This window comes from Dufourea novaeangliae, unplaced genomic scaffold (genome assembly GCF_001272555.1).
Source record: "Dufourea novaeangliae isolate 0120121106 unplaced genomic scaffold, ASM127255v1 scaffold101, whole genome shotgun sequence".
Taxonomy (NCBI): Eukaryota; Metazoa; Arthropoda; class Insecta; order Hymenoptera; family Halictidae; genus Dufourea; species Dufourea novaeangliae.
In genome coordinates this window covers 311533-337699 of record NW_015373989.1, presented here as the reverse complement: position 1 = coordinate 337699, position 26167 = coordinate 311533, and the positions used below count along the sequence as shown (strand labels likewise).

General features: G+C 30.8%; 6 protein-coding genes across 7 annotated transcripts in view; 4 read left to right on the top strand and 2 right to left on the bottom strand.

Moving 5' to 3' along the window:
- Nucleotides 1-832: 832 nt before the first annotated feature.
- LOC107187732 (centromere-associated protein E) lies at nt 833-5192 on the top strand. The gene is made up of 9 exons (XM_015575894.1): nt 833-904; nt 2783-2886; nt 2989-3208; nt 3334-3633; nt 3689-3885; nt 4024-4179; nt 4285-4573; nt 4642-4770; nt 4844-5192. Exons 2-9 carry the CDS (start codon nt 2819-2821, stop codon nt 5138-5140), a joined length of 1656 nt encoding a protein of 551 aa, XP_015431380.1. The 5' UTR covers nt 833-904; nt 2783-2818; the 3' UTR covers nt 5141-5192.
- A 5202-nt stretch (nt 5193-10394) lies between these two features.
- LOC107187744 (UPF0047 protein YjbQ) lies at nt 10395-13012 on the bottom strand. Of its 2 annotated transcripts, XM_015575908.1 has the most exons (4): nt 12682-13012; nt 12437-12607; nt 11391-11527; nt 10395-10680 (listed from the first exon to the last, which is right to left on the bottom strand). In XM_015575908.1, the coding sequence occupies exons 2-4, from the start codon at nt 12594-12596 to the stop codon at nt 10465-10467; spliced, it is 513 nt and encodes a 170-aa protein (XP_015431394.1). In that variant the 5' UTR covers nt 12597-12607; nt 12682-13012; the 3' UTR covers nt 10395-10464. The 2 variants fall into 2 exon arrangements, with proteins under 2 accessions (XP_015431394.1, XP_015431393.1); XM_015575907.1 differs by having other exon boundaries at nt 12437-13012.
- A 1217-nt stretch (nt 13013-14229) lies between these two features.
- On the bottom strand, nt 14230-16955 carry LOC107187622 (geranylgeranyl transferase type-2 subunit alpha). Its single transcript, XM_015575764.1, has 7 exons — nt 16835-16955; nt 16547-16657; nt 16295-16413; nt 15739-15926; nt 15468-15659; nt 14782-15357; nt 14230-14672 (listed from the first exon to the last, which is right to left on the bottom strand). Exons 1-7 carry the CDS (start codon nt 16835-16837, stop codon nt 14230-14232), a joined length of 1632 nt encoding a protein of 543 aa, XP_015431250.1. The 5' UTR covers nt 16838-16955.
- A 1033-nt stretch (nt 16956-17988) lies between these two features.
- Nucleotides 17989-19891, top strand: LOC107187621 (protein disulfide-isomerase A6). The gene is made up of 7 exons (XM_015575763.1): nt 17989-18117; nt 18303-18496; nt 18581-18650; nt 18710-18738; nt 18803-19009; nt 19093-19418; nt 19502-19891. Exons 1-7 carry the CDS (start codon nt 18102-18104, stop codon nt 19818-19820), a joined length of 1161 nt encoding a protein of 386 aa, XP_015431249.1. The 5' UTR covers nt 17989-18101; the 3' UTR covers nt 19821-19891.
- Nucleotides 19892-21328: 1437 nt separating this feature from the next.
- Nucleotides 21329-22843, top strand: LOC107187735 (probable tRNA N6-adenosine threonylcarbamoyltransferase). The gene is made up of 4 exons (XM_015575896.1): nt 21329-21514; nt 21616-22057; nt 22184-22362; nt 22501-22843. The coding sequence occupies exons 1-4, from the start codon at nt 21400-21402 to the stop codon at nt 22770-22772; spliced, it is 1008 nt and encodes a 335-aa protein (XP_015431382.1). The 5' UTR covers nt 21329-21399; the 3' UTR covers nt 22773-22843.
- Nucleotides 22844-24436: 1593 nt separating this feature from the next.
- Nucleotides 24437-26167, top strand: part of LOC107187760 (kinesin-like protein KIF13B) — a 171967-nt gene continuing 170236 nt past the window's right edge. The window contains 1 exon segment of the mRNA XM_015575925.1: nt 24437-24591. Within this exon segment, the coding sequence (XP_015431411.1) occupies nt 24537-24591 (55 nt within the window). The 5' untranslated portion in view covers nt 24437-24536.

The window sequence follows — 26167 nt, the reverse complement described above, 5'->3', positions numbered from 1 at the left end:
TTGTCACTGTTAAACTGTTGTAATAACAATGGAATAATAAAATAATTTACTCAAATGTACATAATAATACATATACATATCCATAAAAACAATATTAAACGCAATAACTTTTTTGTACGCGAAGAAAAACTAATATAGGTCCGTCGGGATTAGGACCCAAGACTCCTTTCTAATACGTCTACTTTATAGCGAACGGACGGAAGAGAATCCGTTCCCGACCATGGTTCCTTCTTAGATTTAACGTAGTTCACAAATTCACCGTTCTCATAACGTAGAGGGCAGCAGAAGATCCCTGACTTTTTACACTATCGGTAGTTCAGAACATGAGACACGAAGTCCCATAAGATGATAGGTCTATCCTATACCTAGTCGGTGGTGCATCCAATAGATTTTTAGAACCAATTTCTTCAAAAATTTAATCTTGGATGAAAGAATTTTATTCTGAACTTTAAAAAAGACTTTTAAATTTATCACAATGTGTTAAGATCGGTACACAATAGTATGTAACATTATTTATTATGTTCAATTACAAAAAACATCATTCTCTATAGTTCCAGATATTTCGTATTTACGAAAATTTAAATTGAATTAAATATTTTAAAGATTTTGCTTCGATTTTGTGCTAAGAAATATTGCTATATTACAATAAATTTAAATTTAACCGACGTTTTTTTTTATATCCTTATGTCGGATACTTTGTGATGAAACCTCAGTATACAGTACCAAAAATGACCGCTATTCGTCGCTGTATGGTAAGATTACTTTGTATTTAGTTTTTTAAAAATCCAAATGTGGACTTAGCTAATGATACAGGAATCAGTTCTCTGTTGATCGAATAAGGAAACGGGACGTTCTATACTTCTCCCAGTTTTACACAAAGGAATAAAATACGATTATTATTTATGTAAGTAAAGAACTTACTGTATTTTCAAAATTAAATACATTGCACTCGTTTTCTAACAATCGACAGCACAGATTTTTTTATGATATAGTTGTTCAGAAACATATTTATTGTTAATATATGTAACTTAGTATTCATATTTCTAAGAACGATATTTAAAGTAATTTACTATTGTATATATTATTTTATTAAAATTATTGTTTTTGTATCACATACATGTACACCATTGAACTGTTATTACTTTTGCTATTATTTACAATTAAAATGTAAAGTGTTCAAGTGATCTACTTTTATAATTAAATACATACTTAAGTGTGTGCAATACTTATTTTACATTATGTAAAATATATTTCTTTGTTTTAAAACGTTATGTTTTAATTTCTGTTTTAAAATGGTGGTCTAAGTGCAGTGTTAGTAATCATGGCATGAAGTAATAGTTTTATGATTATCCCAAATACATGGATATATTACGTTTATCATTGCATTTTTGATTTTTATAATTGATCGCTTATTCCTATTTTCAAACTTAATAATATATTTAATTATTTTTCATTATAATGTTATAAAAAAACAAAAGAATCATAATAAAGTATATATGTATGTAGACATAAGTTCACATACAAAGTGGCATAAATAAATATGTAAATTATTTTTTATTTTTCTTTCTTATTATACACGAGGTAATGTTAATCAAATTTTAATATCTATTTATAAGAAGTGAATGACATATGCATATAATGGTAAATTTATGATAACATTAATGATATTTATTGTTACCCATCTGTACATATTATTTAAAATTATGATGACCAGAAAAGAACATCAAGTTATTGGAAAATTAATCAAACAATAATTCAAGAAGTTGATAATGTGTATAATCTTGTTCTAATAAATGTTAATAAATGGATTTATTTAGAAAAGATTATAGTGATAACAAATTTTCTTCTTAATTTCACTATGTTCGCATAAATGTTATTATGATTAAGTAATATTTTGTACTTCTTATTTATAAATTCAATTAGTTACATTCCCAATAATAATTCTGATAATAGTTCATAAGTTCATTATATTTTATTTTAGTGATCCAGAACATGTGTTTTATTTTAAACACTAACACTGACATGCACAAAGCTATTAACATGAAAAAAAAAATGAATTTATTGCACTTGAAACACATGGTTCAAATGAACCATATGGCTCCGTTAAATGGCACTTGATGTATATCTGTAGATCTATAAATAGCTCAAATTTGAACTCTCTTTATGACATTCAAGAGTGAAAAGCTACAAGTATTTTCATCTGAAGAAAGTAGAAATGCAGTTAAAAATTATTTTGTCATGTATATCATATCATAATAGAAAATTTTATTCTGATATGTCATTTTGATTTACCTATATACATGCAATTATTCTTGAAAAAAATTTTCTGGTTATTTTTATTTTTCTTCCTTCCTCCTTGATATATACATATACAGATTTAATGTAGTTAATTGTAACATTATTAATATTTTGCATTGAAACACATCAGTTGTTTTTAATGCAAACACAAAATGAATATAAAATAAATTGATTTTTATTTAAATGATTAAAAAGCAAAGTATTTGTATTTGTTGACTATGAAAGTTTTAATTACTACTGCAATTTACTGACAACGATGCTCTCACCCATCAAAGAGTCATCAGCAATGACCCCTTTGCTTCTTATCTCAATAACAGCATATTCAATTAATTGGCCAAAGGAAGCATTCCACTCATTTTAGAGATACAGCATCTTCTTTGGTAGTTTCAATGATAATGTAATTTTGTTGCAATTGCCGTGCAAAGGTAAATATAATTACGCTATCTTGAAGAATAAAATTAATATTTTTCTGTTATTGTTTCAGATATCTTTTTTCTGTTCATTGATAAAATTTTTAAGAATGAAGTATATTTTGATATTATCCTTGCTATTACTTTGTTGCAATCTTGGTAGTACTAAGGAGATTACGTAAGTTTCAAGTCATCATTAGTATTTTTTGTAATGAAAATATAAATTCAAATTCAGTTTAAATTAAAAATTTACTATCAACGAAATTACCGTTGCTTTTAGGCACGAAGACATTAAGGATGCAATGTTAAGTTTAGTACACATGATGCGCGAAAATACGGAAAAATTAGAAAGACACGAAGCACGAGAACGTCAGTTAGGAGAACAATTAAAAAAGACAATTGCTGCTTTAACGAAACGCATGTCAACAGTTGATACTCTCAAATTACAGGTGACAAAGCTTGATGAGAAAGTGACTGGAATCGAACAGTTAATGTCTCAGGTATGCCATTAACGAATAATATCTAAATTTCTTTGCAGAAAGATTATAGTATGTATTATTTATCAGAATGTATTAATTTTTTGTATTGCAATTGCGTAATTTACATTTGCTTTATTTTAATTTAGAGAGACGAACGTGAAAGAATACAGATGCAGAAAACTGTTGATACTTTAGAAGATCTGGAAAGTCGTTTAGAAGGTTGGCTTACACACATTGAAATTAAGGTGTCCGAAGTTAATGCTCGACCAGATGTTACACCACCTCCTGTTGACAATGTGTCCTTAGTTTTCTCAAAATTGAACAATACAGAATCATTATTAATGGAAAGAATTTCAAAAGCAGAGTCAATATTAAAATCTGAAGCAACGAAATTAAAAGATATCTCCAATGTTCAAACAGGAACAACACAAGCATTACTGACAGAGGTAAGTAATTGTTTGTAGCGTGTTAAGATCTATGTTGAAATTGAATATTTTCTAGATCCAGGATGTTAATTCGAGACTTAGGGACCTTGAGGTTTCATTGGAAAAAGTCAGAGAACATTCGCAAACAATTAAAAAGAAATTACAAGAATCACAGTTTGATGCAATTTCTAACATTGATCAGTACGCAAAAGCTTTACCTCCTATACAAAAACTTTTGGAAAATGCATCGGAACAAATTAGAGAATTACCAAGGTATGTTGATATAATTTATTATAGATTAATAGAAGCTTCTGTTTATCTAGCAATATGTTATACAACATACATACTTCTGTATAAAACAATATTATATGTAAAATCTGTAACTAGAGTTAAAAGATTTAATTTTTTTAGAATTAACCACATGCAGACTCTCCACAATGAATCTCAAAAACTCATGCAAGAAGCTAAGCATGCTTTAAAAGATATTGTCACTAGAGGAATTAATGAAATAGAAAATAAACTAGTTGAGGCTAAAGACGAAACGAAAAATACGATAGGATCTCTTAGGTAATATTATTGTACGCTTGGATAATTTTGATAGAGAATAATATCGTCGACTTTTTAACTCCTGTGAATGTCCACATATCTTATTGAATATTTCTGAGATTTTAGAACGGACTTGGCAACTAATGCTGAACGTGTAAATCAAGAATTACAGGATCTTGAAAAGGGACAGTCTGTAATGGTCTCAATGGCTGATCATGTCTTGGATACTAAAAAAAGAGTTGAATACGGGGTGCACCAAATTCTCTTAGAAGTAGGAGATTTAGTGAAAGCACAAAGTGTGAATATTAATAACACTCTAAATCAACGATTTGATGGTATATCAATTGATATTATGGACAATCAGAATGGAGCTTTAGCGAATTTGACCTCTAAAATGGAACAAGAAATGAATCAGGTAACGATTATACGTGGCTTTTCACACGATCGATCTGTAAATATATATGAAATTTATGTTTACAAAAGGTATGGCGGCAAATAAATGTCATGTATCAACAAATGACGGAAAGTGCAAAAGCATTAGAAAGGTTGCATAAACAGAATGAAGAATACGTTAATGGTACAACTACTACTATGGGTGGAATGGAAACCAAGGTAGTAATGAAACTTTTTTTAAAACAAAAAAGCATTGTGTTTCACTTATTTAAATAAACGTTTACATATATAGGTCAGTGAGATAACAAAACGTATGATAGAAGTCGATGACAACTTAAATTATCTCTTGGGGCGACTGTCGCTAGTGACACAGGAATTTAATCAAATAAAAACGGGATTAGGTACTGCGTTAGATAATATTAAAGCATCCTTTAAAGAAGTACAAGATAGAGCAAATGACTTAAGACATCCAGGCCCACATCCAATACCTGAAAATTATAAAGAATTTAATGAATCTGATAATATTAAACCAGATGGTAAGCCTTTACCAGAAATTGTCAATCATATTTTCAATCCTCAAAGTAATTAACTTATATTTTGTGTATCATGTTCAGAAGTAGAACTTTAAATCGTAACTTGAATCCACCAATTATAATTGATATAATATGCAAATAAAATTAATGTTACGTATCCGTTATTAATTTACATTTTCATTATCTTATTGTTTATTGACAGTATATACTTTTGTGAAATTAATTAAAAATATGACAATGCTCGCTTAAAATATTTGTTTTAGTTGTGAAAATAAAGTAGAGCAATATCAATCTCATATCGAGGACCTTAATGTCGTTAGTGGTATCGAATTAAATTGAAGATTAAATATTTCTCATCGCTAATTATTAATATTCATCGCAATAATATATACTACAATTAAGTATATATATTCTAAAGTATTTTATTTTAATTTTTACTTAACGATAAAGAAAACATGTAAGTAAGTAATATAAAATTAAATAATCTTTATCGTTAAATTTCACCTGCAAATTCGATATTATAATTTTTTAATCTCATGATAGAGTGTTTAATATATTGGTCCATAATAATCGCTAAATTTAAATTGTAAGATAATAAGATCTTAATGATAAGAGTTCTTTTGTTAATCAATTGAAACGTTTGAATCGATGTACTCTCTTACAATTGTACTATTGATGTCACTTGTAATATTGCAAGTGGAAAAGGAAAACAGAAAGTATATAAAATGTTATATTATAACTGTATCACGCTACCATTCTCAAAGAAATATTAATATATATTTTTATAAATATTTAAGTATCAATTAGAATATATCATTCACAAAATGTTCAACGAACATCTATAGTTCATTATTGTTATTACTACATGCTAAGTAACACATTGGTGCCTTTTGTAACGCTTTGTTAACATTAACACATAAGACTAAAGCTATTAAAATGTACAACACATATGTATGCACACGTCTCTATGTTTAAACTACATACCAATGGTGTATTATTTAACACAATATGAACGTGATAAGTTAAGCTAAACATTTTATACGAACTAAAATAACAATTTCATTACATAAGTGCAATACTTCGATAAGAAAAATATATATACATAAAAACGTATTATTGATATATTTTTCCTGTATAAAAAAGACTTCACAGAGATCCACTATTTTCACAATGATTTGAAATTTAATTTTTCGTAAGTATAGTTGAATATTAAAAATTATATTATTATATTAGTGACGTAAATAAAATGTTTCATATTTGTCATAGCAATATTGTTATATAATAATAATATACAATATTTCACATATGTATATGTATGTTACTGCCTGTCAATTTAAATCAAGCATTAATGTATTATGAAATTAAATATATACATATATTGTAAGTTTTAATTTGAGTTTGATTCTTTAAATTTATAATCCTAATTATTCATTCCTTGCATTGATTGGAAACGTATCAACATTTAACTGTATTTTAATGAAAATAAATGTAAATGATTGATACAATATTAATATTATAGCTAAATTGTACTATGTTCCATTCTTTCATGTAATGCAGAACTAAATTTCATAATAGAATTCTGATTAGATATTTTATTTCTTCTTTCAATACAACTTCGTAGCATTCATCACGCAATGTTACGCTAATTTTTACTTTGATATTTAGTGATGTACAAATTAAAATTAGGATGTATAATTTACTTTTTTCACGTGTAATAAATCTCTTTCAAGTAACATAACTATGTACTATTGGTTTTATATAAACAATTTTATTTATCTAACTTTAAAGATAATATACAATATTTGCAAGTAAATTTCATTACACTGACTCATAAATGTGATATTCCTCACTATGTTTTGTTTAAATGTTATATTATATGTACATGTAGTAACATTAAATTTCATTACTATAGTACTCAATATGTATTGTATAATCTTAATACATTAAATTCTGTTAATATGTAATGATGCAGGTCCACTATATCCAGCTAAAAACTAATAAAAATTTCATACACGTAGAAAATTTTATAAATATTAAATAACTTAAACAATAAATTCGAAGCATGTGACTATTTCGTATGTTACTTATTCCAGTATAAATATATTTGATCATTAACTGAATATTCAGATATAATTTTGTTACACGATAAGTTGAAGTTTTGAAATTCCATTCACGTCATATTCTGATAAAAGTTTACCGAGACAGAAAAATGTTTCGTATGTACCACAAATTTTTCAAAGTATGAAATATTGGTAAGAAGAAATATTTGCACAAACTTACATTACAATGTAACATTTCTTGTGAAGATATTCATTGAACCATTCAATACATGTACGATTTAATGTTATTTAATTTACACTGCATGTGGGATAAAATATACACATTGTCAAAAGACACTATATTAATAACATTTGATTTTATACAGATAGGAAAAAGATTGAATAATGTTGGAACAACTCTGGAGATTGTACATACAATTATATTACATTCATATTTTTTTACATCACTTGTTAGAGTAATGTAAGAAAGTGTTTTTTCTTTTTTTCAGAAGATGAGAAAGTATAGAAAATTAATATGTTGTATATATAAAAGAAAATAATGTGTTATTTATAATTTATGTAACACCTTCATATAAAAGTTTCGTTTCAATTAATTGCCAATATAAGTTCTTAATTTTTCATAAAGTCACACGACACAATATAAAGATAAAATTTCCTGTATTCTATATATTTTCTATAGTCATAATGTTTATATGATAATGACTAAAAATGAATCTAACGAAAATATACAGTATTTTACGAATTATTAATGTATGTTTATAAATATTAATTTTAAAAAAATTACAAGACGATCTTACGAAAGAACTGGTTACATATTTCCATTTATGCTTAAAATGAAATACTAGCATACGAATTCTGATGAACGTCGTTAATGTAATTTTACTCAAAAATTAAACATTTATCTCATTATTCTGTAAACATTAAGACGGGATTAAGTACATTCATGTCTCATTGCATTGTACATTATATCTATTTTGTTACTGTTTGTAGTTATTACCTTGCAAGAAATATACTGTATCGATTATCTAATTTATAAAATGAACTTGGTATGAAAGCAAATTACCAATAAATAACCATTATATCATATTTAATTACAGAATGAATATCATTTCTATAGTTAATTATATTCGTCATACTTATACATTTTACATATTGAAGAACCTATTTTATTTGATAGATTACAAACTTAAGATTCCACATGGGTACGAAATTAATTTTTCTAATTTTATTATTATCAATTCAATCCATGATGTTCAGGATGAAAAAAAACAAAATTTCTTCTTGGTTGCAAATTTACTGCCTTAATTATTATAATTTTTGATAATGCTATTTTTTTGAGCTGTTTCTGTTCAAGCAACACGAACTGCATCGTTGGATACTTTACATTAAAGCTTTTCCATTAATTGTAATGGATGACCATTTACGCTACATATGAGAAATATTAACAACTAACATCAACTGTTTGCTTAACAGTATATTAGATACGTTAACAAGTTCCCATGATAAGCTTTGATTAATTTTGTAACATTCTCTATAATTTTTGTTACAGCAATTCGCGGTTCTAGATCCCTAGATCACATATTATATGTTTAGGTTGGATTGAACAAAATGTTTATATTCATTTTTTGCGTTTATAATGAGGAAACAATATGATAATTTTAAACCATTATTTGAATAATATGATCAGACCTGGGCACTTCTGAAATGATATTATTTGAAGTGTTATTTCAAGTAACATGTTATTTTATTTTCGAATCATTTGAAATTCTTAAAAATAATTGTGAAATTGTTTTTTAAAATTACATTATTTATCCCTCTTCAATCTTCCATACCAGTGGGACGATCATTTTCTTTCGTGACAATATTAGAAGGGCCCAAGCAAAAATCTCTCACAGATGAGCTTCTTGAAGAGCGGGTTCTGCTTAAAGCAAATTGCTGTAAAGATTTCTTAAAATAAAATTTTCTTGTCGCATATTATTTTGAGTATTATTTCTTCTGCCAAATTTGAAATAGAAAAATAACAAAATAAATAATTTTTTATAACAAATAATATAAAATTATTTGAAATTGTTATTATTTCAAATAAATCGATAATTTTGTTATTTTCGAATAACAGTATTGAAAATAAAGTTCCGAAATAAGTTATTTCAAATAGTTATTTCTTATTTTCATTTCAAATGAAATTTACCAGGGTCTGAATATGATGATCTTATTAGTTTTACTCTTATACTGACTTGCTCATATGTTCAAACCATTAGATCTTTATTAATATTGAACAATTACCAGAGCATCAATTAATTGAAATAGTTCTCCTTACTTTCTATAACTTCTTGCCATTTTTCTGGTAACAGTTGATTCCCTGCCCATAAAATAAAATATGTAAAACCATGATACCAACTTAACCACGGCGGCTCCTACTTTTGCATAAATCTATAATATTATTCAATCATGCGTGCATATCCCTAATTGAAATATATTTGCATGGCAACGAAGTGTTGATTAGAACCTATATACACCCCCAATATTATGGAAACTTTATTAGAAACGCCAACCCTATGATAAGCAGTGAGTTAGAAAGTTGTATCATACTGCGCGTACTTAAGCTGAGATTTTCTTATGTATTAGAAAAAATAATACAAGTCTCAGCTGAGAATTTATTAATGCTATTTTCCTTGTTAATGGTTTTTTTTTACAAAAAGGTCTTAAATGAAGCTATAATGATTAAATTCGGAGTACTGGACGCATTATATTCGAATGCATTAATTGCATCTAAGAGTAATGAAGAAGAGTGCTGGATACTTGAACTGATTAGTTTTTATCTTTCTGGATGTATACAATATACAATATATAATGTACATATGCCTTGGCAGTTTATAACTACTGAACAACATTATGTTCACCAAACCGCATCTTTCAACCACTGTTATTAACTTAGATCGGAATATGTACTTCTCTGTAGTCTCAACAGAACTACTAAATGCAAATTTATCGTTTATCACTAGACCTATTAAAAGTACAAATAACGAATGTATTACTTCCATGTACAGATATGATATTTATAATAAATATTGTCAGTAGTTTTTATTATTCTAAAACCTATGCACCGATAAAATGACTAAATTCAATAATATGATTTAATATTGTAATCGGATCCACAATATAAACATGTATATTTATGTGTATACTTTTACAGTATCCATACACTCCATTCTTTATTATACTCTTAGATTTTCGCTAAAATTAAGCGGCTGCTAGATCGAGTAGTTAGATTTAGATATGCCCAGATGACGTTTGCTACGCCTTTGGGGATGTGAGTAGTCCTAGCTGCTAGTAGAGGCAATAGGACTGACGGGAGTCAAAGGGCTACTTGCAGGATCCCGAAGGCAGCCAGTTAATGTTATAACAGCTTTACGTCTTCCAGCATCATTACGATGTTCACATAGCCAAATTCCTTGCCATTTACCCAAAGTCAATTTGCCATCAGTAATTGGAATGCTTAGCGAAGAACCAAGAAAACAAGCCTTTACGTGCGCTGGCTGTAAATAACACAATTTTGAAAAAAAAAAACAATTTGTGAGAGTGTAATAAGGAAAGTTATTAACCAAAATTTATCTACGTTGAGTGGACAACATATAATTATAACGAACATATCGAAAATACAATTTTTTCATATTGAATCCAAGGTCAGCTTGAGTATTTTTAGTGAGTTTTACCTTTGGGTTTTATAATTTTTTCCACTATATCGTAGAGCACATTAAGAGGAACTCGATCAGTATAACATGTGATACTGCTATTCATACAATACTAAATTTACAGCAATGGAAAGCAGTAGTACTTGTTTTTGGCTCATTCTTATCAAGTGAAGATAAATCTGGGAACATGTCAGTCAATGGATTGGTTTCCATTATTATAAATTGAGTATTTTACGAGTAAAAGTATTACATTTTGTACTGGTTGCATTTGTCTGAATGTCATCTAAGATATAATAGAAAAAAATTATATGTTCCATTTAAAAAAATTCAAGATGTCCTTAGGTTCATTATGAAAAAAAATCTATTTTCGAAATGTTTGTTATGCTGTCCACTCGACGCAAGGAAACTGTGGTTAATAACGTTTGTTTTTACATTGTCACGGTTGTACAATTGTGCTGATCATTTGAGTGAATACCATGTACACTTACTAATTCAAATACATTAAGAAATTTAATATGTACATCTAGTTGCAGCAATTGTGAAAATCAATTTACCATATCATCTGGTCCTTCTCGGCTATGTCTATAGGCCAAACCTTCAGGAACTATTTTATTAAGCATCATTTCCACATCATCCCTGACATCTGGATCACAATTTTCATTTAATGCTAAACTTGCTGATGTATGAAGAACTGAAAGTTTCGAAATTTGAATCAATTTTACATGTTACAGTAAGTCAAGAGTTTTTGTTACCATTACTACATAAATATACACATTGTGAAACTACCAATACAGTTGTATACATTTTGCAGTTACAACCATTTTTCTTTTCAAATAAATTTCATTATCTTTGAAAAGTATAGCAATACATATATTTTTTCGAGTAACGCAATCATATGTTTTTTATTTGTGTGTTAATGTATATATCTCAAATGAAAATAAAATGTTCTAGAAAACAATGTCTAATCTGTTCTCATATTATATTAATAATCACTTCAAATTAGCAGTATGATTTTGACATAAAAAATAACATGTTCAAATAAATTGTTGGTCTAAACATTTCAATTGCTAGAGAAAGTGGTACGTATCAGGGAGGAACCTATGAATCTAATACATATTGTATTTTTAATTAGAGTAAATAGATAAAGTTTCAATTGAATACCAGTTTTTCATCGAGCATTAGTTGAAAAAAAGGTATAGATGAATGACTTTTCCCGAAGTGCAACCCATCCTTATTTCTTTTTTCTATATTGCAAACACTGTTTCATTTTCTGTGGGTTCATGGCTCAATGAGTTTTTGTCACAATCTATGTGCTCTTCTTGGCAATAATGCATCATCATTTAAGCTAATTTTTATAAATAACTTGAATTTGTCAAGTTTTATAAGCAGTGAAATATAAGGAACATGACAAAATTTATTACAACATTTTTAGTTTAATTTACTTTCCAATAAATCTGCAAAATTTCAGAACCTTACACATAGCAGTGTAGTGTAAACAAATTAGAATGTTTGAAAGGTATGAAATAATATTATTACTAAATGAGAACAGATCAGCCAGTGCATAATTAAATGTAATTTTATAGTAGAAATTATCACTCACTTTGTATGTGACAGAGTCCAATAGAAAATTCACAGAGTTCAGGAATTTTTCCTAATATTTCCTCGGTAACGTGATGGATACCTCGATGCTGTGGTCTTAGTTTAATTTTCGTTTGGAACCAAGCAGAACCAATTTGAATCTTTCTCTTTGTCGAGGCCATGATATGATACGCTGTAGCAATTGCACGGTTAACTAGACTTCGAGTAAAATTTCTCGCAAAGCGAAGATACAGTAAAATCTACAACTTCGAGCCGAAAGTCACGAGGAGAACACGATCCACTCCATTGGAAACGGTATATGTTCGTCCTTCGCCTCTTCCCGGCTACAAGACATACGGATTTAACCGCATCTTTTAAGATTGTTCAATCGTGCTTCTGTGTTCCGTATTCATAAAAAGGTTATAAGAAATAATGATTGACTTAAATGTGACCATACGTATCGCGTTTACATACATGCACGCTCACCTTCATCTACACGTAGTATCACTATCAGTATCAAGTACACATACTAATAGTGAAAAAGCAAGACGATAAAAATATTTGGAAATGAATCGTCATATCACTAACAAATACGAATTCCTCGATACAACGCTCAAAAAACTTTAACAGTAACGTCCCGTACTGTTCGCCATAGTAAATGCTAGAGAATAAATCGAATAGCAATCTAAACAGTGATGCAAGTTGTGTTCTGTTATGGTACGTTCTCTGTGAGATCGGTATATAGTTTTATTGATTGATTTTTTAAAATTAATTCACTATTTCGAATTCTAACTCAAACAGTTTATACTGGTAGATTAGCATAATAAAGAAAATGGGTATATGCAAATATATTAAAGTTATTATATTTTAAAATGTCGAGTACAGTTACAATTATTTTTCATTCATCGTTACGTGACTTCAAATTTAGAATTTATAACATTATACCTATTTATGAACAAAAAATGACTGTTAGTTGTTTTATATATGTAAATATGTTCACTCATGTGCAAAACTCGGCTCCCACTAGGGGAAAAAGTGGCATAGGGAAAAGGCCTCCTATCACTTGGTTTCGGAAGTTACCGAAATTTATATCAAATTCAAATTAACATTCAATTTGACATTTATTTAAGTACTTGTTTTAAATTTACCGAGTGGTATGCGGACCCTTCAACTACGCTACTTTTTCTCCTAACGGAAACCGAGTTTGCACATCAATGTACATAATCAAGCTTTTTTGAAGTTTCAAAATTTCTTGACAGTGACAAAGTATAGACTTTTAAAATGTATCTATTTAAAATGCTTTTTTTAAATTGATTTATTTTATTAAACAGGTATACAAATTTAGTTCACATATTCTGCTTATACTTTAAAAGCATTAAATATTTTTATATCTTTTTTGTTGTTATATGTCGTGTATCTAATTTAACATACGCAACTGTTCCATATTTACTGATAGAATTGTATTTATAATTTTTACAAAATAATGAGCATAGTTATAACATTATTATTACAGCATATAATTTTATGTACTTTAATTATAAACATGTACAACAATTTTGTGAACACATATTTAAAATATTTCTGTATTTTATCATTTCTTGTAAGTACAGTTTACAATATACTGTAATATTTTCTTCATAAACAGAAGTATACTAAATAATTTTAATTTCAGAAGTTAATAGTGTACAAACTTGAATGAAATTTCTGCATAGTAGTAAACAAATAATGATGCATGTTTCCCATGCCAAAATGTAAGAGATTAATTTATTAGATACTTACAGCCATTTATTTAAATTAATATATCTATCATTAGAATTATTCTATGTGTAATTGTAAATTTGGATTAATATCCATAATAGTAGTTTTTAATTGTGTAACATTACATACTGGATTTTCCCTTAAATCAAGTGACTTTAATTTATGTCTTACTAATAATTGTAATATTTCTTCTAACATATTTAGTTTATTATTTCTCAATGACAGAACTTCAAGATTTTCTAATATAGGAAATTTTTTCAAACTTTCCAATTGATTACTTGATAACGATAATTTCTTACAATTCTGTAGTAAACCTAACTGATGTAAGGATTTTGCTAAAGTGTTGGCACCAAGATTTACTTCCTCAAAGAAACTAAGGTTTTCATTATTACTCAGTGTTGTTAAATTTAAACCTGAAAGATCCAGTTTTAATTCTACTTCTTGATCTTCTTTTGTGTTAAATAATTCGTATAATTTGTACTTTATTATGTATTTACTTCCTGAAAAAAAAGTAAAAGTCATATAAAATAAAAATTATCGTTACATTTAATACTATAAGAAATGTAATACTATTCCTCTTTGTATAGTCTAGCTATTGAATGTACTCACGTAAGTCTTTATAGTAATTAAACCGCAGAGGATCAACTTTGAGCAGAGCCTTTAAATTTGTTAGAATATCGTCATTAAATTTTATATAATCAATTTTTCTCATTAAATGTACAGCAGTAAGGAGAGCCCATTTGTTATCGGGTTCCATGTCTACAAGCTGTTTATAATTTGACAATTGATCCACTAATTGGTCTTCATTATAAGACGGTCTGGATTTCCTTTTTTTATAAATCCATTTCTGATTAGAATAGTGTAAAGGATAAACTTTTCCCTCAATATCAACTAGGATTTCACTTATTTCATTCGGTTGTTTTTTTAATCTTCCAAACCACAATTTAGAAAATTTTGTTTTTTGCCAAGACTTCCATTCAATGGATTCAATTTCATTGTTAATACGCAGACATATTGATTCAGGTGATATATTTTCATTGATATAGAGAATAACATTATTATCTTGTAACAAAGCTTGAGAGAGGGTAGAAGAAACGTCATAAGTACTTAATAACCATCTTTGATAGAACCAAGCACTCGTATCATTAGGATCTGTGAACGTGGCATTCATCACCAATTCAAGTTCTAGAAGAAAAAAAACTATATTCAGTATCATATCGTATTTATAGTAATTTTCCATTAATAATAATTTAATATGTTTACAAATAACAAGTAGTATACTATAAAAACGTTACCATCTTTTCTTTTTTCATCAATGCTTTTTTTATCACAATCATCAAATAGCTTCGATAAAAGTTGGCTCCTGTAATGCCAGGAAGAATAATTAGAAAAATTGTTTAGAATTTTCGAGGTGGAATATTTAAACTCATCCTCAGGAGAAACTCCTGCTTTTTGTACAACATATTGCCTATGATTCCAGCAATGAACTAAAACAAAAAAAAATGCTTGTGATTTACTGTATCTTAGATATTACAATAAAAAAAGTTAACGTTAATAGTGACTCACAGTTTCTTTCATCAATGTCTAAATATTTGGTGCATAGCATTAGTTCTCTTTTCCAGTCGGGTTCTGCCATATGTTCCATAATCCATATTCTTTGGTACCATGCATAATACGATTTAGGATTCTGTTTCAGACAGTTTTCAGTAAGAACTAATTCATGTCGGTAGGATTCATTTAATCGTTCTTCGCTCCTGTTTTATCGAACACATTTACATTAAATTTTATAGTTTTACTTAATTGTAAGACGAATATTTTATGAAGAAATTATATCAAAAAATTCTAGTCAACAATGAATTTCTCTTGTCAAAATTTTCAATGAAATTAAATACAAAATTGAATTTTATAAATGAATAGCTTACTGACAGACAATTGAATAGTGCACAAAATAAATGCTGTTTAATAATTATTAATATTATTTTATATCAATGATATAACAGATTAATGCCTAAAAAAGTAAATTATTCATCTTATCCACTATGCCTAGATAATTATAGCAATTGCCTCAATAAATAAGGTGATCAGTTATATTATTACTTAATTGTTATTAATTCATAGCTACCACTCATTATTTGTAAATGCTTCTCTTCGAATGTTCCATAATGTATAAATATCAGGATTCTCTATTAGTAATCGTTCAATAACCATCATTAGTTCATCATCGTAAGTTTTATCTTTTCTCTGTAATATTGAAATACTTTACATATTATAAGACATTATATATTATTTTTGTTGTGTTTTCATTTAACTTATTTGTATAAATCAATAATTAATATAAATACGTATTAAACAGATGATATTGAAAGAAAATTACTTTTTGAAATACCAAACTCATGCCAGCTCTATATTGTGCAAGTTTCTTTGCCCTTTCTTTCTTTTTTATTTCTTCTTGTTCTGCACTTGTACGAACCTTTAGTCTTCCGTGCTAAAAACCATATTAAATTATTATTTGTAATAGGTTTGAAAATATCCTGTATGAAATTTTAGAACTGTATTATTGTAATATTTAATTACATAATACTTTTTATGTAATTAAATAATTAGAAACTTAATAATTAAGACTGATCTGCAAAATTAATATTAAGATATTTGTTTCAATTACCATTGTGAGTACTATTCACTGTTTTCCACCACAAAATTTTTTATTTATTCAAGTAAAAAATTAAATCTTACGTGACTGAATACTTGTTTCAACACTGACAATATATTTTTAACGTTTATAACAAAACCCTGTGAAAATATGTACTTGATACTTTATGATTAAGTAATGTTCAAATATTTTGTTTTTATGAAGATAAGAAGTAATAAGAATTAAGTGCAACAAGTAAAACTTCATTCAATGCATAATTTTTCTTATTATTTAATGGTTATAATTACACATGTCACTAATGCAACAGAAAATCACTGATCTATATACTATATAGATCAGTGTAGAAAATACGAGTCATATGGTCTCTATGCAGTCTACGTATATATGTAAAAGTGACATGAGTGACACATGCTTCCCCTTATTTACCAGAACTGTAGCTGTAGGGATCGTATCCCTAGACTACTAAAACTTCATTAATAAATAAAAATAATATGATCTGTCTAACAATGTAACTGACAATATTCTTAATGATATTATGATGAAAAAAACTTTATTAAATTAATAATCAGCATGTTTATGTATCTATGTATACATATAGATATATCTTTTGAGTTATCTTTTAAAATTTAGTACAACTTAGCAAGTACAGAATTGAAATAAGAGTACAGATATGTATTTATATAAATAAATATCAATCAGCGGCATTTTCATGTAGCTACATAACATCATATATGGACCATAAAAGCCTAATCGCTAGATACCGTTACAATACCGATAATTTACATTTTGATATAAATTCTTGACTGTAAGTACATAAAAATCAATCAAATCCAGAGAGGAAGAATAAATCAACCCACACTCATACACCCACTACTTCCGCCTACACAAATTTGAATTGCTTTGCATCATTTTACCAAATAAAATTCGACATTGCGAAAATAGCGCATCTTTTCACATTATATGCGAGAAGAAATAATGTCCTAATGGAAAGGGCATAGCAATTCCGTGTTCTGGTTATCTACATAGGATACATGAGCTTAGTGAATTAACATCCTGCCGAGGTTATTTCTTTTGTAACGTATGGATGTTGATTACAAGGAACCAATCAGAACAGTCCACGAAAAGTTATATGTGATTATAAAGAGTGGGATAGTGAACGGAGCGATTGAATTTTGTAGAAAGGGGTTGCATTCGTTTCGCTCTTATATTTAATAAACGATTTCGCAGTGAATGTTTTATCAAAGAAAATTGTAAATTTATTAGCACTTTGCTTAGAAAAATGCAAGGTTTTTTAGGTGAGTTTCATGGAGTAATACTTGTTCATTGCCTCGTAACTTTTTATTATTATACTAACCGGCATATGTATACCATTCTAATGCTTTTTTATTACCGAATTAATGTATATTTTCATGGAAATCTAAATACTTTTTCCTGTGATATTTACGCGCAATTTAGTATTTATTATGTATGTTTGATTCAGGTATCTTGATATTAATCACTGGAGTTCACTGTTTGTACAACACCCACTCAAATGTTGTAAACCTTGAGCCAAATAATTTTGACAATTTGGTGTTGAATAGTGATAATGTTTGGATCGTTGAATTTTATGCACCATGGTGTGGGCATTGCCGGCAGTTAACACCCGAGTATGACAAGGCTGCAACTGCATTAAAGGTAAGTTTGGCTTTTTGTTATTGTGTTGTCATTCATTTTATTCTTTTTAAAGAATTTCTTATTGTGATTGTGAATCCTTAACAGGGCATTGTAAAAGTTGGTGCAATAAATGCAGATGAACATGCATCACTTGGTTCAATGTATGGAGTTAAAGGTTTGGAATTGTCGACGCAGCTTTGAATGCAGCTGGTCAAAAAGCACGTAGAATTTTAGGTGGCAAAAGAAACAATGGAGATTCTAAGGTAAATATGTGAAAAGATAATGTACAACAGCAGACAGATAATGAAGAACTTTCTGTTTTTATAGTCTAAAGATTCCAAGGATGTGATTGAATTGACAGATGAAAATTTTGAGAAAGTTGTAATGGATTCGGAAGATATGTGGCTGATTGAATTTTATGCACCTTGGTGTGGTCACTGTAAAAACTTGGCTCCCATCTGGGCATCCGCTGCCACAGAACTTCAGGGAAAAGTAAAGTTGGGGGCTCTTGATGCCACTGTACATAGAGTGAAAGTAAGTATATTGTTCAGAAATAATTCAGATATAAGCTTACAGTGTATTTTTCTTTTTTTCCTATATATCACGTAATATTATAGGCTAGTCAATATGAAATAAAAGGATATCCTACAATCAAATACTTTGCACCTGGGAAAAAATCTTTTGATTCTGTGCAAGAATATGATGGCGGTCGTACAAGCAGCGATATCGTGAATTGGGCGCTGGACAAATTGGCAGAAAATGTTCCAGCCCCAGAAGTAATTCAAATTGTAAATGAGAAGAGTTTCAAAGATGCTTGTGATGACAAACTATTATGTGTTGTGTCAGTTTTACCACATATCTTAGATTGTCAATCGGAATGTAGAAATCAATATTTGAAAACACTGAATGAGCTTGGAGAGAAATACAAGCAAAAAATGTGGGGGTACGTACGAACGTTAGTCAGTATGCATAGATGACTCCACATTTCAGACTGTGAGGTCTTTTTTTTCTTTTCTCTTTTAATAGGTGGGTTTGGTCGGAAGCTGGTGCTCAGCCTCACATAGAAGAAGCGTTAGAAATAGGAGGTTTCGGCTATCCGGCATTAGCGGTTGTGAATACAAAGAAAATGAAATATTCGTTACTCAAGGGAAGTTTCACTTACGACGGCATAAATGAATTTTTACGAGATTTAAGTTACGGACGAGGAGGTACAGCTCCATTAAAAGGAGCTCAGTTACCTGCTTTTCTAGAAACGGCACCATGGGATGGCAAAGATGCCGAACTTCCTCAGGAAGAAGATATCGATCTTAGCGATATAGATCTTGATGAGAAGGATGAACTGTAATTGCAGTGTTCAACCTTTCTCAGAAAAGTATGCAAATCATATACATGTATCATTAAAATTAATTCGTTAGTTATTTTTATATTAAATTATTATTTTGAATGGATACAACTGCATATTAATGTACAATAATAATAGAGCATCATCGTCGTCATAGTATCAGACATATTTTTTTATTTCCAGTTGAAGCACATCATTTTATTATGCATTCATCAGTCCTCAGGAATTTTAGTGTGTTAAATTAAATACTTAAATACAGATATTCTTCCATTAATGTCGATTTTACATTTAGATAAAAACTTTTTTATGAGAACGTTGTATACTTAAACTAATTGCTGATACTATATAATCTATTAAGTGCATTCCAGAAAATAATTTGGTTCTCCTTAAAATGGGACCAAAATATTACAGTCATTGATTTATATTTACAGTGTACACAACTGATTCTTACGTTTAATAACAAATCACGATTGAATTGAGTTATGTAGCGTCTTCCATCATTGTGAAAGATTATAGAAGAAATTTATATTGTTGTGTAACATTACTATGTGAAATATGTTTATACATGTATGAACATTTAAAGTGATCACTAACTTACGTTTTTATTAAATAAATTTCGCAACAAAACAAGATATACAGAATTTATATATTTTTATATGATTTTCAGATTTTTTATATAGCATTTTATACATTAAGGATTCTTTAATATTGATTTTATAAAATTTCTTGGAGATGATAACTAAATAACATATTCAATTAGTATTATTCAATATTTATATGGTTATTTAAATGCTAAAATTTAATTCGAATTTTTCTTTAATTAAAACGATTGAATATCTATTTCAAGAACTATGTATTTTGATGTTTATATTATTTTTTTCAATGTCCAAGATTTCATTAATAAAAAGGTGGACATATTTTAGTTTTACAATTAGTGGACCAACATTACTTTCATTTATATGATATTTCGAAAAGATGAATGTATTTCTGAAAAGGTCAACCTTTTGATTTTAATAAAACTTAACCCTGTGTGGTCATCCTTTGTTTTTTTATGTATGTATGTATGTATTTATTGAAGACCCTAGGCTTTACTCAAGCCCATGGATCTAAATATTACAGGAATAATCAAATATGTACAGTAATTTTATATGTACCAAATTTAAAATTTAAAGGATACTGTAGCGCCATCTCGGATAAGTAAACTAGTACTAATTTGTTAATAGCTTGGGTATTTTGTCCGTAGATGGGACCAAGAGTCGTTTGAACATTTTATCCAGTACTCATGAAAAAAAATTAATATTAATAAAAAACGCCAAATCCGATAATTATTACAGTCCAATAACGAATCCCTAGATTTTAAGAAATAATGTAGACACCACCGAAAAGGAAAAGTATACAGAGGATACCATTAAATAAGCTTATTTGCCCCACTTTCTATTGTACATATATATACATGCTTGAATATGTGGATATGTGTGTGACTGAAAATTTGATATACCCGCCAAGCCCGCCGATACCCGCGTGCTAATGTTTACTGTTTACGAACCTATTTATTGATTAAGTGTGACTAAGTGCAAGAAAAATGGTGATCGCAATTGGATTTGAAGGCAGCGCGAATAAACTAGGCATTGGCATTATTCAGGATGAGAAAGTATTGTCGAACGTACGGCATACTTATATCACGCCACCGGGTGAAGGTAAAAGGATAACCTTCTATGTTTACTTTTAGAATACATTAATTCATCTTTTAATATTTAAGAAGTTGTGCATAAAATTTTTTAAAGATTCTTTTGAAAAGGATTTCTACCTCGTGAAACGGCTCAACATCACAGACAACATATTCTTAACGTACTGCAAAGAGCATTGGATGATGCCAGGATAACATTAAAAGATGTGGATGTGGTATGTTACACAAAGGGACCTGGAATGGGAGCACCATTAACAGTTGCAGCACTGGTAGCTAGAACTGTTGCTCAACTGTACAATAAACCAATAGTGGCAGTGAATCATTGTATTGGTCATATTGAAATGGGACGTTTAATCACAGGTAGTATGAATCCAACTGTCCTATATGTTTCTGGAGGAAACACACAGATTATTGCCTACTCTCGGCAAAGATATCGTATTTTTGGTGAGACAATAGATATTGCTGTTGGAAATTGTTTGGACCGTTTTGCAAGACTGTTGAAGCTTTCGAATGATCCTAGTCCTGGCTATAATATAGAACAATTGGCAAAGAAGTAAGTTATTTTATGAAGATTAAGAACCTTTAATAGTGTATGAAAACAGAAGTTGAGTAGAATCTTCTTATTTCGGCGAATGATCTTGTCACTTAACTTGTCTATTATAATTTCATGAATATGAAGAGGAAAGAAATTAGCTCCATTGCCATATGTGGTAAAAGGAATGGATGTATCTTTTTCTGGTATCTTAAGTCATATAGAGGAACATCTTTCTTCTTGGCTGGATTCAAAAGAATTTACTCCAGAGGATTTGTGTTTTTCTCTACAAGAAACAGTGTTTGCTATGCTGATTGAAATTACAGGTATTGTTTCATGTAGTATGAATAGAACATGTATACTTAGAGAACAAGATATAATGAACTTGTAAAATTAACCACCCGAGAAGTGGCACCTGTTGCTGCAATGAGACACCTTGTATATCCTATTTAATAACATTTTAGAACGAGCAATGGCCCATGTAAAATCATCAGAAGTCTTAATTGTTGGTGGTGTTGGATGCAACGAAAGGTTACAAGATATGATGGAAATTATGTGTAAAGAAAGAAACGCAAAACTCTATGCTACAGACGAACGATTCTGTATAGACAATGGTGTAATGATTGCTGTGGCAGGCTTATATCAGTATAAAAGTGGTGGACATACTCCCTGGATACAAACAACTTGTGTACAGAGGTATCGTACAGATGATGTACACGTTACATGGAGGGAATGACTTCATTTTTCAGTATAATTTGCTATGGATCACTCTGAATCTTTAATAAAAAGAAATATAATAAAATGTTGTTCCTGTCCTAATTGTTAATAAAAAGTTATTTTACTTATGTCAGACTGTTTGCTGCTATTACCTCAACTAATATGCAATAGTTAACGAAATAAGTGATTCTTGTCGCTTACAGCTAGCTGGTATATGGCGCGAACGACAAGAATTATTAGAACTCTACGTATAGTGCATTCAACAGTTATTTTTCTTGAATTGAACAATCTACATCGATTTCAATGAGCATACAATTACCACTTTATAATCCTGTCTAAATTACTGTTGGAAACTGTATACAAAACTTTAATATATACTTGTCATTTACAAATAGGCGGTATGTGGTTCTAACGGCAAGAATGAGTTGAGCACACTGAACAAATTCACAGCCAATTAGCTCATATTATTGGCTGTATAATTAGCAAACTATTGAAATATAAGCATTGTCGAATTCAAAATACTTCGAAAATTTTCTTACTCTAAATCTTATTTATTCTCGGTTTTTAGCAGAATTTTTGAGGGTCAAACTACGTTAGAAACTCTACGAAACATTCAGAGTTCCACAAGCAATTGCCGAATAATTTAAGAATATAAGACACTTTGAATATTTCTTGAAATAACTAAAAATGTTCGATCTTACATTCACTCTTATAACTAGAGAAATTAATTCTACGTTTGCAGCGATTAGGTCGGTATTACCCTCGGTTTACAATACTTTATCGAGGATAATACCGTTTGCTCAGGACTCACCACGTGGAGGTTGCTGTGAATGGAGACCCAACAAAGTAAATTATTTAGATGGAACCCGATCCCATTAATGTCACCGAAGTTACATCGATGGAATCATTAGTTCCATCTACCTCCCTTTTTACAAAGACCTACAATCGACTTACTAAAATCTATATAGACGCTTTAATGTTGATTTCCCTCGGTGGGTGATGAACGTCTTCTTTCTTGAGCTTATGGTAGTCTTATGGCGGACTTAACTTAAGTAACTAAATTAAATGCAAATAGAGAGATCAATGAAACCATGACACCACCAGCTTCATGAAGGGACTGGTGAAACCGAGGGTCATTCTATCTTGCCTCGTTGCTAACGAGTTACATGGAATCGATGTTAAAGCGTCATAATAAACGAGTATCGATACACAATGTCAATTCAGAGTGATTCCATAGACAATAGAACATCGTTAGAAAAACTGCTTAATCGCAATTCACACGATTTTCGGACACGTTTCCAAATTGCCTCATGTATCATTAAATATCAACGACCTAAGAAACGAGATTCCTACGTAAGCTAGTGACTCTAAAGTCGTCGCGGTGGGACTCCCACCGTGGGAGTGGACAACTACCTACACTTGACCGTCGGTGTACGCATCGTTTTCACAGTACTATCATTCCCCACCAGATGGGGCACGTCAGGACACGTGACGTCACAGGACTCGGGGCTCTCGAGCGTTCCTAGCGGCAGTTCTCGAAAGTACGTTCACTCGATAGGACGACTGTCGTCTGGTGCACGACGAGCTTCAAGCAATATGGCGAAGTGTGTCATGGGCTCGGTGAGACGTAGTGTCGTTTGAAAAGATGAAGGGTTCGCGGTATGGGTTGAGAATAATGTAGCGCTATGATGATCGTGTGAATATTCTATCTGTGTATAAAAAGAAAAGCATCGAGCAGTTCCTTGTGATCGGGATATACAGTGCGCGTTACCGGTGTGAAATCATGGCTACGGATAAAATAAAGGTTGCCGTTCGGGTTCGGCCGTTTAATCGCAGAGGTACGTACACGCTTTCAGTTATTTCTATTCTATATCTCGAGATAACGGTCACTGTCCGCGCACGGTCGCGTGTCCTGGAAGAGTTTATTATATCTTGCGACTCCGAAATCCTTCGGGTCCCGATCCTATCGCGCGTTTACGATCGAAGCGCGTTTTTGACAGTGTCATTTTTTCGTTCGCTCCCCGTGGTCACGTCGCTACGGTTGGTCGGTGTTTTCACCTGTCGCGCGATATCGGGCCTCGTTATCGTCTTACGTTCCCTTATCTGAGCTCTTGTATCGCTACTCGTAGGCGCGATAAAAGGAGGAAGCGTGGCGAAGGTTGAACGGTGCTGCAATCAGGTCCCTTTCGACCATCCACTTCTCCCCCGGTGTTTACTAGTCGAGTCTCTGTCACTCCTTTGTCCGAAAGACGGATTCTCTCGAGTCCCTTGCCTTCTCGGCTGTCGTCGCCGCGTTGCGCCTCCCCCCTTGGTCCTGCCATGATTCCCCCGCGGAGACGTCGACGCGGCTCGTGTGCCTGGACCGAGCTGGCGTCCGTTAAAATTCCCGAATCTTTGCCCGTGCGACATTTCCCCCCCTGTTGTTCGGTTTCTCTGTTCGCGGTCTTAGACCCTGGGGTTTACGTTGGTAGTGTGTAGCATCGCGGACAGACGGCCGTCGTACGTAAAACCCGCGTGACAAAGAACAAACATGTGACTAAAATGCCAGAGACTAGTCGGTGACGTTACTCCACCGACGACCTTCGAGCATCGAGTTTCGTTCGATCGGGGCACGCGACAGTCCGAGGGAATTTAATCGACTCGTCGGGGATTGAGGAAAACGCAACGGGAGGATGCATATCGCAGATACGATTTACTCGGTGAATTATATCGTCGTCGCTGATAAAGAACCCCCCTATTATCGTAATTGTCGCGATCATCAGAAGTGTTTTCGATGTTTTAACAGTTACGGCTGAAAACATATGGTCACACGATTCTCCTTCCATAGTCGCGGATAGAAAACGAAAGCGACCGGAGAACTGTCAGATGCGTTGCGATCGAACGATTGATCGATCGAGAATCGAAGTGACGGGCGATCAAAGGTGTACGTACAGAGTTATCGACTCCTCGAGTACGGTTTATTTTAAGGTTATCCCACCCGGGGCTTTTCGTTGCGATACGTTTTCACGTATTGACGCGAACCGTTATCGCCGACTGTTTGACGTAACCTCGTCCGCGGCACAGCCGCGGTTCGTAATCACGGAATACGTTAACTCGCCGCGCGGCTGATAAAGAAAGCGCCGTTAACGTCGCCATTGCCTTCAACTCGGTCCGGTGTTTGGTCTTCCTTAAATGCAGACGTTGCCACAAATGACTTGCGGTCTAGAATGTCAATACCGCGGAAAATAGTGCTGATTCAGCGACGTTTAATTATACATGCCAGGTATAGTGAAACTACGATACAAAGGCTATAGTACGGAATCCGATTAATCAGCTACTGTTTCTTAAAATGTCTATTTCTTATCAAGTTGTTGAGCCAGTAGAGTTGGACCATTGAAATGTTAAACACCCGTTGATGGACTCGTCACATGCTCT